Genomic DNA, 10,224 nt, shown 5'->3' with positions numbered 1-10,224 from the left:
GGGAGTCTGGGAGCAGCTTAGGTCTGTGGGGAGGGTGGAACCTGGAAGACAGACGGTGTGGGGGTCTCTGGCCCCTGGGGGGAAGAGCCAGAGCCCCGGGGAAGCTGACAGGCAAAGCAGCCTTTCCCAGGGCTCAGCCCCCTTCTGCGTGAGGCCTGGGCTCACCCACTTGGAAAAGACAGGTGGGTGGCTCAACCCACAGAAAAAGGCAGGGTGGGCAGTTCCGGACAGGCCTCAGACCTCTTGTTAAGGTCACCAACCAGTCAGGAAGGAGACAAGGGTGGCCCGGGGCTTGATCGGGCCTATCAGCACCCTCCACGAAGGCGGGGTTCAACTCACCCTAGGGAGGCAGGCTCAGATTGGGAGATGCGGCCCCAAGAACTGAGCAGAAGGGGCCCTGACGAGGTGGGAGCTGGGGGCAGTTCCCAGGCAGGACTCCCGGTGGGCAGGGTAGGACCCAGACACTTCAGAGCTCAGTGGCCCTGGGGGCCGCGGGGCAGCGCCCGGATGGGCCGGGGCGGAGGATTGTCCAGGACCGGTTCAGGCCGAGCCCGCACGCCGCCCCGGCGCTTTTGCTTGCGCAGCAGGTAGCTCGAGTACTGCACCTCGGGCATGGCCAGCTTGAGGCAGGCCTCGGTGGCTGGCCCGGCGCCGCCGCTGGGCAGGTCGTAGCCCATGATGTCCACCTTGCGGCTGGGCTGCCATGGCTGCAGCTGCTTGGTGCGGATCTGCGCGGCGGGCCGCAGCACCGGCTCCTCGCCGAAGCAACGCCGCAGCAGGCGCTCCCGGGCCTCGCGCAGCTCACGCGCCTCGCGCTCCACGCAGGCACGGCCGGCGCTCGCCACGCGGCGCCAGAACGTGGCGTTGAAGTGGTCGTAGAGGCCCGCGTCGAGCGCGTTCCAGGCGCGCGCGGCCCGCGCCAGCGCCGCGGGGATGGCGGCGAGGCGCGAGCTGGCGGCGCGCGCGTTGAGCTTGGCGTAGAGCACGTCGTCCAGGTCCCAGGCCAGCAGGCGCCGCAGCAGCACCAGCGACTCGTCGAAGTATTCGGCGATCATGACGAGCGAGAAGACCTCCTCCACCTGGCGGATGAGGCCCGCCAGGTAGGCGGCGTCGTCACGCGGGCTGCGCTCGTTGTCGCCGCCCAGGTCGTAGGCCAGCGTGTTGTGCGCGAACATGGCGAAGTGCTCCCCGGCGCGGTAGTAGGCCTCGGGCGCGCGCAGGAAGGCCTCGAGCGACGCGTTGGGCACGCGCCGAAAGGCCGGGCAGTACTGGTTGTAGTAGCTGAAGAGCGACTCGAACATGGCGGCCGGCTCGCGCAGGATGGTGACATAGACGGTGCCGGGTGGCATGAGGCGCTCGAGTTCCGCGCGGTCGAAGCGCAGGTGGCTGGCTAGCATGTGTGGTGGCCGCGTGGCTGGGTGCACGAAGTGTGCCGAGAAGTTGCGTGGGTAGCAGAACTGGTGCTCGCAGCTCGGGTGCGGCAGGGCCACCGTCAGGTTGTGGCGCTCGGCGAAGCGGAACAGGATGTTCTGGACGGTGGTGCCTGCAGTCTTGTGCGTCTTCAGGAAGGCCACAGTCATGTGCTTGGGGCGGGGCGGTGAGTCCCGCAGAGGCGGGCAGCTCAGAGGAAACAGCTTGGGGTACCTGCCAAGTCCGGGGTGGGGGGAGTTTGCAGGGGGAAGGAAGTGTGAGAGGGGTGCGTCTCGACCCCTGCCCCTCCCCGTGGACGGTAAGACGGGCACAGAACGGCCCATCCTGGGCTATACCCATGGACCCGTAGAGGGGTATGGCAGGCAGCCTCTAAGAGGACCCCCAGTGATCCCTGCTGGCCTCTGGGTATTCACTCTCTTGTGTATTTCCCTCCCCGTGAGTATCAGCAGGACTTATTGATGCCGTTAGGGAATAGAATAGGGAGAAACGAGGGGATGTCACTCTTGAGATTACATTATAAAAAGACTATGGCTTCTATCTTGGTGTCTCTCCCTCTCTCTCTAGGATAACTCAGGCAGGGAGAAGCAAGCTGCCATACTGTGAGCAGCCCTTATGGGGAAGTACCAGGTGGCAACAGTCCAGGAGGTACTGGGCCCTCAGTCTGTCTGCCTGCTTGAAGAACTGAATGCTGCCAGCAACCACATGAATGAGCGTGGAAGGGGAGCACTTCCAGTCAGACCTTCAGATGAGACTGCATCTTCAGCAGCCAGCTTGATTGCAACTCCCTGTGACCTTGAGCCAGAGGTACCCAGCTAAGCCACACATGGATGCCTGACCCACAGAAGCAAGATAATAAATGTTTGATGTGTTCACGTGCTAAGTTTTGAGGTAATTTGGCCACACAGAAATAGATAACTATTATAAGGACAGAGGCCCTTGGAGATCCTTGAGAAAGTCTACTCTACACCTATAGAAACTGAAGACCAGGAGAAGAATCATTTACGTTTTCTGGCAACTCAGATAAAGTCACTATATTCTCTTGTTCTCTGTCTTCTTTCTCATTTTTCCTCTTTCTCTGGCTCCTCATCTTGTCGATGAGTGGCATGGGCTTTGAGGCAATCTATTTGTTATACGATTCTGTTAAGTTCCCTGGAGCTTCGTTCGTTCAGTCAACAATTTTTTTTTTGAGCATCTATTATGTGCCAGGCACTGTTCTAGGCTCAAGAATTTTGCTAGTATAAAAAGCAGAGAATAGTCCTAGCCTTCATGAAGCTTTCATTTCTGTTTCCTTGTTCCTGAAACAAAGGTGTTGGGGATTACAGATGACCTGTAAATTCCCTTCAGACTTTGAGTTACTCTCATTTCTTTTCTGTCCTAAGCATCATGTAATGAGGACTACTCTAAGCACCTTTGAGACCACCACTGAGATTTCCTATCTGTGGCTGGTTTGGGCTCAGGGTTATATCTACCCAGATGCCCCTCCTAAAGACCAGCAAATCCTCCGACAAGGAGAACTGAGCCCATTCACACCATTCTCATGGGCAGATAATGTAGGAAATGGGAAGCTGAGGTCCTGAAGGGTGCAGGGATTTGTTGGGTTCACATAGCCGGGAGTAGGGCAAGGGCTCCTATTAGTTGTCACATGGTATCCTGTATCAGGATGGCTGACTGGGTCACACATACCATCATTCCCATTCTATAGATGAGGAAACAGGCTCAGAGAAGTGAGGGCATTTGCCTAGCACAGCAGAGGCAATGAGAAGTTTGCAGTGCTTTGGGGGAGGCACTCAGAATGCTGTGGGAAGGACTTGGACTGGATTAGAATCCCAGTTTAGCCACTGACTAACTCTGTGCCTTCAAGCAACCTTTCAATGAAGACCAGTCCCTGCCCAGGGAGGTTGTGTGGATCTAAAGAGAATGTATAGAAAGCACTTTTAAGAATAGGGGGAAGGAGCAAAACCCAGCAGAAGACAGACTCTCCTGGCAGATAGAAGGAATGGGAAGGAGAGCTCCCAGTTCTGTTGCCAACCCGGCAAGAATGCAACTCGCCTGGGTCCCGCCCCCACACTGAGGCCCTGCCCCCTTACCAGCTGAGCTGTGCCCCCTGGTGGATGAGGAGGCTTAAGGTGCTGCACCCTAGCACCAGCAGCAGGATTTTCCTTCGGCTCATCATCTTGGTGGCCTGCTGCACGTGCTGGAGGATGGGTGGCATGATGTGGTACCCACCCCTGGACCAGCCGGGGCCTCGCTATCCAGGACTCCCTTCGCCGACACTCATGGGGGCTCCTGGGGCTCTGGTAGCAGGGCCAGTATTCCTGAGAGGCCTGGCAGAAGGAGGAGGCAAACAGGTTTGCAGCAGGCAGAGGAGATGGGCTGTGGGCCCCAGCAGGACTGCTGCAAAGGAGAGCTCCAAAGGGTGGGGTGAGCAGAGAAGCCAGAGAAGATCGGGTTCCTACCTCCCATTACCAAGACCCTATCTCCACACGGCTCCAGATAACTTAGTCTTGGATGGAATTACAGGCTCTGGGGTGTGGCCAGCCCTTCAAGCTGTAGCTACTCCTCTCTTGAGCCCTGTCTTGGCTTCTCTCCCTGACCCTTAATTAGTCTTTGTCTTGTGGTCATTTGTATCTGTCTCCCCAGTAGACTTACCTTAGCACCAGGGCTTGGCTTAAAGCACAGAAGTCTCAGTTCAAGGTATCCCTCCTCCAGGACTCCTTGCCTGACTGCTTCAGCCAAGAGTTGGTCTTGACTCCCCAGAGACTGAGCTCCTCAGAAACCACTAACCAGACCTATAGCTTCTCGAATCTCTTGACTTGGGCAAGGGATCAATACTGCAGGCTTACAACACGTACTATACTGTTACATACTTAATTTCATTTAATGCCCACCACACCCTAACATAGGTATTATTCCCCATTTTGCAGACAAGGAAACTGAGGCTCTAAGTGATGGTGCTACTTGTCCTGTGGTCACACAGCTGTTGGCAGAATCAGGATTCAGACCTGCTCTTTCTGGTTTCAAAGCCCATCCCCCTAGACGTTATGTGTGCTTCTTCCACAGAGAACTGATTTCCCCATCCCTGCTCTGGACTCTGGCAGTTCTGCATGCTTCTGAGCCCTGAGCCTTCCTAGCTGGGGACCTGCCCTGAGGGCCCAAGACCAATAAATCCATGAGGGAAAGAAAGGAAGGACTTGAAATCCCAGAACCCTATCTGGATTTCATCCTCAGACACCTGAAACCCTGGCCGCCCCATCAGCTGACTCTGCAGTGAGAGGTGCCTGGCCAAGGCGGGGACATGGCAGCCTGGGAGAGGGGTGGGGGTGTGGTGAATACAGAGGTGCTCCTGCTTGTTGTTCTGCGGAGATTCTCCAGGAGAAGGTGGGCCTCCATCCCAGGTGAGTGGCAGGAGTGAGAGGCAGAGGAAGGGCCTGCTTTCCGGCCAGTCACCTGTCCCCATGTGAATGCCTTGGCTCAAGGGCAGCCTGGCCTTTGGCAGTGCTAATGGAAAGTCAGTTTCAGCAGCAATGTCTGTCTCTCCACTGTTGTAGGGTCCCTGTCTCAGAGGCCTCGGTCTCCAGGTCTGGGTTCAGCTTCAGCCTCACATACACATGTCTTGAAAGGGGAGAGGGAGCCTGGAACCCTGTGGGCATTTGCACATACTTGGAACTAGGACACCTGGGTCCCAGGAGGGATGAGGTAATGTAAAAACTTTTGACCATCACTTTCCCCTGGGGCTTGAAGCTGGGTTTCCAGTCCCTCTTCTTTACCGCTACCTCCCCCGGCCCCTCATTAATCCTGGATTACATTTAAACCTGTTTGGGTAGAAAGATGTCCTGGTTATGCCTTTCCTTTCTCTCCAGGCCCCATCACCTGGTTTCCTCCACCAGCCTGCAGACAAACTTAATCTGCCTGGAGCCGAGGGAGGTAAAGGGTACAGCCACAGAGGGTTAACCAAGGGCATAGCAGAGAAAGCCTAAGGCCCTGCTGTGTTTTCAAGAATTGATAGGGGCAGAGAAGGGCTGGCTTTGCCTGAGCAAGGAAGCCTACAAGAGGAAGTCCGAGCCTGTGGCTTCTGCCACTCATCCTGCCTTGAGGATTTGGTGACAAGATGGGAGTTTTCAAGGGGGCAGAGTGGGGGTGGGCAACCTATTCTCATCTGTGCTAAACTCGCTAAAACTACCCTATTTTCAGTGGACTCTGGGTCACCCAAGGAGGTCAAGCCTGGAGGGAGCTACACTGGGACTTTGCTTGGAGAATGCTTCAACCAGGCTGCATAGAGAAGGACGACAGAGTGCTTGGTGGTCCTCTCCATCCCACTCCCCTCCATGTCTTAGCTCTGGGGACCCGGCCAGCCAGACTCCAGTCTGAGGCCCCCTTGGAATAGGGAATCATCAGCACAAGAACTCCCTGGACACCAGCCCTCCCCGAGGTGGGCACCAGTTTCTGCTTGGCCACCATCGGTGACGGGATGCTCACCACCTTCAGATACAGCCTGGTCCATTTCTGAGCAGCCTCAAGCTGTTCAAAAGTTGTGTCTGGCACAGCTGGGATCAGCCTGCCGCCCTTAGTGCCCTCCTCAGCTTGTCCCCTTGCACCTTCCACTCCACACGATTGCTAGTGCTGCACTCCTAGACCACACGGGTCATTTTTCTCCATGACAGACCTTCAGGTATTTGAAAACAGTAACCTTGTCTCCTCTGGGTGGGCACTCAGCCAGGCTAAACATTCCAGGTCTTGAGAGAGGGTGCTGCTTGGACACTGGAGGAGGCCTCCCTTCCCTTGGCAAGTTCTCTCCATGATGGCTCCTCTGGAGCTGGAGTCCGAGCACTGGCATCTGGGGAACGGGGCTGGCTGGGGCTGGATTTAACCTCTGTCATCTCTAGGATGCCGTGGGGTGGGTGGTGGTCTCCTGGCCCCCTGGCTCCGGCCGATCGCATGCTTCAAACTACTCCCCTGCTTCCCCTGTCTCTTCTCCATGGAGAGAGTTTTCCTCAGCTGTCCCAGACAGGTCAGGATGCCCAGCCTCATCAGAATATCAGTGCTAATTTTAGTCAGAACAATTTACCTCAGGCTGCTGCCTGGTTTTGCAAATTGCTTTCCTTTCTCCAGGGAACCAAAGAAAAAAAATGGTCTAGCTAGCCAGAGCTTTGAAAACTGGCCTGGACACCCACCCACTCCCAAATGAGCCCTTTTCTCTCTCCATCCCAGCCCTAGGGCCAATATAGGTGCTTTTAGAGGAGGAGGGTGTCCTGGCCTGGACCACCGGACCTGACCATTGGATGACCTGGAGACTCCATCCTTGAGGATGGCACAGCCCAATGAGTAGGGAGGGAAACTGCCCAGGGCACTAGAAAGGAAGGGGCCAAGGGCTCAGGGGGTTGCAAGTAAGTGGCGCAGGAGATCATGTATCTTTCCACCTCTCTCTTTTTCTTCCTTTTTCCTCCCAGCCTGCTGCCAGGTCCCCCCAGCCCCCTCTCCCTGCCATCCACCCCCACGTCATCCCTGTCTCCGAATTCCCTTCATCCTCCTCTCTCCATCACTACCGCCCCTCCAGCCCCCATTCCTTCAATTTCATCCCCACCTACCCTAGAGATCCCGTCACCAAGATCTGCTCACCATAGGGGATAAGCCAGATTCCCCCTGTCACCCCGGGCCTCCCTCGCTCTCCAGGGGGCAGAACGTTCCCCCCTCCCCCGCCCGGCCAATGCTCTCCAGGCACTAGGCCCCCACGACACTCTCTCGCCCACCCTCGATCTCCGATCTCAGTCCCGGTCCGGTCCACCTCCGTCCCCCAGACCCAGGCCGGCCACTGCAGTCAGTACTCACGCCGCGGGCTCTGCCTCCGACCCGGGTGGGGGGTGGTCGCCGCTATCTCCCAACCCTTGTCCCGAAATCCAATGCGGATCGGAGGGCGCCGGGGGCCCTGAGCGCCGAGTGCCGGTTCGCTCGCCTCTCCGCGCCTGGATGGGATCAGGTGGCGGCTCCGATCCTCTCCGCTCTGCCCGCCGCCCGCCCCCCATCGCACACCGGAGGCGGGGCGGGGGCGGGGGCCCGGCAGCAGTGCCGTGGAGGGGGAGGGGAAGGGGAGGGGGCAGCTCTGACTCTCGGGCTGCCCAGGGACAATCTCCGGGTGGTGTCTTCGGATGCGGGCATCGTCCGGCAACCTTGCAGAGACTGGACACCAATGTCGTCAGCTCCTTGCTCTCACTCCACAGAAGGGGAAACTGAGGCCCAGAAGGTATCTGGATACTCTGGCATTGCTGGGCATTCTGGGCTCCACAGGCCAACCTTGGGCTGGTGGGTCCTGGGGGAGTTAGAGACACAGGTACCTCTACAAGCACCCACATGCTTCCTCCCTCCTCTCCTTCTCCTCTGTCCACCTCCAGTAGAGAAGCACAGCTCCAGCCTGAGATCTGGTCCCATCTGCCCTCGCACTCCTGGGGACCCTTTCCTTCCAGCCCCTGCTGCTGACCCACTCCTACTCTCCAGCTGGACTCCAGACCCACTCACTCCTGACCAGAGCTTTAGCACTTTGTATTGGGAATCAGAGAACCCAAGTTCAACCCTTGTTGAACTTAAGTCCGAGCGTCAAGAGCCAATTCCCTGGGCCTGGATACTTTCAGCTCTCCAATAGCGAGCTGTTCTTGGAGCTGCTCAAGACTGCAGAGATGATACATGGGAAGGCTCTGTGTAAACTCCCATGGAGTTGTGTCTGTGTGTGTGTGTTGGGGGGGGGGTGGTCCTGAATTTTCTGCCTTCTTAGGCCTTAGCTCCTACCCCCTGGGAGCTGGGTAGCAGTACCTCCCAAAATAATGCCAGACACCAACAGCCCCACATGTAGTTCATTGGTTCTCACGGACCCCTGCTTTCTCCTCCCCTTTTGGCCTAGTATGGCAAGGAGCTGGGACAGCCGCCCAAACCAGGACTGGAGGGGATTGGATTCCATTTTAGCCCCACACAGGTAGCTATTGTGTGAGGATCCTTGTTAAGAGGTAGAATGGAATGGGGACTTGGAGTCAGGAGAACTGCTTGTGGTCCCAGTTTCGCCTCTTGGGAATGTCAACTTCTCTCTGCCCCTGTTTCCCCTCTGCACAATGGGAGGTCCTGCCCTGCCTGGGTCCCAGGGCTCTTATGATGAGGCCGCACTTGTCCCTTTCTGGCCCTAGCTACATTACCTCCTCACCCATCAGACTTTAGTTTATCTTGCCTCAGCGACCCCTATCACCTTCCCCAGCACATACACATGCCTACGGCCCTGCAGCCTCAGATGCCCTGCCAGCAGCTCTCCAGTTACAGGGAGCAGAAAGGTGCTTCCTTTGGGTCAGGAATGGTTCTTCCTGTGTGTGCTGACAAGCTGGAGGGGAGAGCACCACTGTTATTTCTTCTGTCCTTTCTGGGTTTGGCCACTCCTTTGGGAGTATCTGGAGCCTGGGATGGTGGTGGTGATGGAAAGAGGAAGGATCCAGTCTTGGGCAGGAGGAAAGAGAATTTCCTAGCTAGGGCTAGATTGTGAGCAACCTTCCTGGCACAGTCCTTTTCTGTTTCTCCTAAACCTGGCACCCCATTGTTTTTTCCCCTGCTCTCAGCTACTTCTCTTTGGGAGGCAGTCAGTGAAATGGAGCATGCTCTAAAGAAGATAGGAAGGGTGTGGGTGTGTGGGGAAAATGAGACTTTACCAGCTCTCTCACACTACACACACACACACACACACACACACACACACACACACACACGCAGTGAGCCTGTCAGTGAGAGGGCAGGGCTGGAATGGGAAGGGGATCTCAGAGCTAGTGGCGGAGGTGGGGAGAGACACGGAATTGACGGGTCAGGATAGGGAGAGGTGGAAGCTGGACAGGCAGGGGGCATCTGCTCATCCCTCCCTCAGGCGCACAGGCGGCTGCTGGTGGTGGTGGTGGGGCAAGGGAGGCAGCGTCGACTCCGCCAGTACGCTGGTGGGGACGAGGGGAGAAAAAGTCTTGAGCTCATTTTCGAGACTAAAAAAGATGCAAATCCTGTCGCCCGCAAGACCGTTTCGTTTGTTTGTGTGTTTTCCCCCCCATTAATCATTACTGAGCGCCACTTGAACGCCAGGTGCTGCCAGACAGTAAAAAGACCAGGTCTCTGCTCACGTTCTTGGGGAGGAGGTGGGGCAAAGGAGCAAGAAAGACTTTAAACAAATGGTAGATGTTTGTACGTGTTATGGGAGCTCCACGGAAGGAAAGGAAAGCGGGAGAAAGCCTAGTGGAGACACTTGAGCCGGCCTGATAGGTGAAAAAGGGGCTTAAGTGTGGCCCTTCCCCCAGGTCGGCAGCTGGAGCTCAGCCCGCTCCTCTCCGGCTCCGATCCTCTTTCAGCCCATTCATCCATGCGTGGGCAGGGGGTGGGCGGGCAGACAATCAGATACTGTTTTATCACAGGCATCGGCTGCAACCTCCCGCTTGGCGCCCGCAATGCGCGGCCGCTGGCGGAATGAGTCCTTCAGGACTCCCTGAGGAACGTAAGCGTCCCGGCCTCTAACGCCTGAGCTGGAAGTCGGGTCGGAAGGCTGGAGATCTGCGCCCCGGCAGGTCAGAGGCGGAAAGCACGCCTTTCGGGAGGGACCATCTTTCCCCGCAGCCCCGCCCCCGCTCCCGCTCCCAGTGTTCCCGGTGCTTCAGTCGGGCACAGTCCTCACGGAGTCGAACCCGCGGAGAACCGGACCTGCGTACTACAACTCCCAGAAGGCCTCGCTGCCAGGCCGCCGGGGGACCCTTGGAGATCCGCAGGGGCTGGGCCTCAATGCGAACGGCCTGT

General features: G+C 57.3%; 1 protein-coding gene across 1 annotated transcript; it reads right to left on the bottom strand.

Annotated features, from left to right (window-relative positions):
- Nucleotides 1–473: 473 nt before the first annotated feature.
- On the bottom strand, nt 474–3,643 carry GAL3ST3 (galactose-3-O-sulfotransferase 3). The gene is made up of 2 exons (XM_021685265.1): nt 3,519–3,643; nt 474–1,644 (listed from the first exon to the last, which is right to left on the bottom strand). The coding sequence occupies exons 1-2, from the start codon at nt 3,641–3,643 to the stop codon at nt 474–476; spliced, it is 1,296 nt and encodes a 431-aa protein (XP_021540940.1).
- Between the last annotated feature and the right edge of the window lie 6,581 nt (nt 3,644–10,224).

Source organism: Neomonachus schauinslandi, chromosome 11, assembly GCF_002201575.2.
Source record: "Neomonachus schauinslandi chromosome 11, ASM220157v2, whole genome shotgun sequence".
Taxonomy (NCBI): domain Eukaryota; kingdom Metazoa; phylum Chordata; class Mammalia; order Carnivora; family Phocidae; genus Neomonachus; species Neomonachus schauinslandi.
This window is presented reverse-complemented; position numbering and strand designations above follow the sequence as displayed.

Excerpts from the sequence above, each read along its gene's own strand:
- GAL3ST3 (XM_021685265.1), bottom strand. The coding sequence starts at position 3,643 with ATGCCACCCATCCTCCAGCACGTGCAGCAGGCCACCAAGATGATGAGC. Across the intron at positions 1,645-3,518 it reads CAGGGGGCACAGCTCAGCTG|GTACCCCAAGCTGTTTCCTC; the intron begins GTAAGGGGGCAG and ends CGGACTTGGCAG.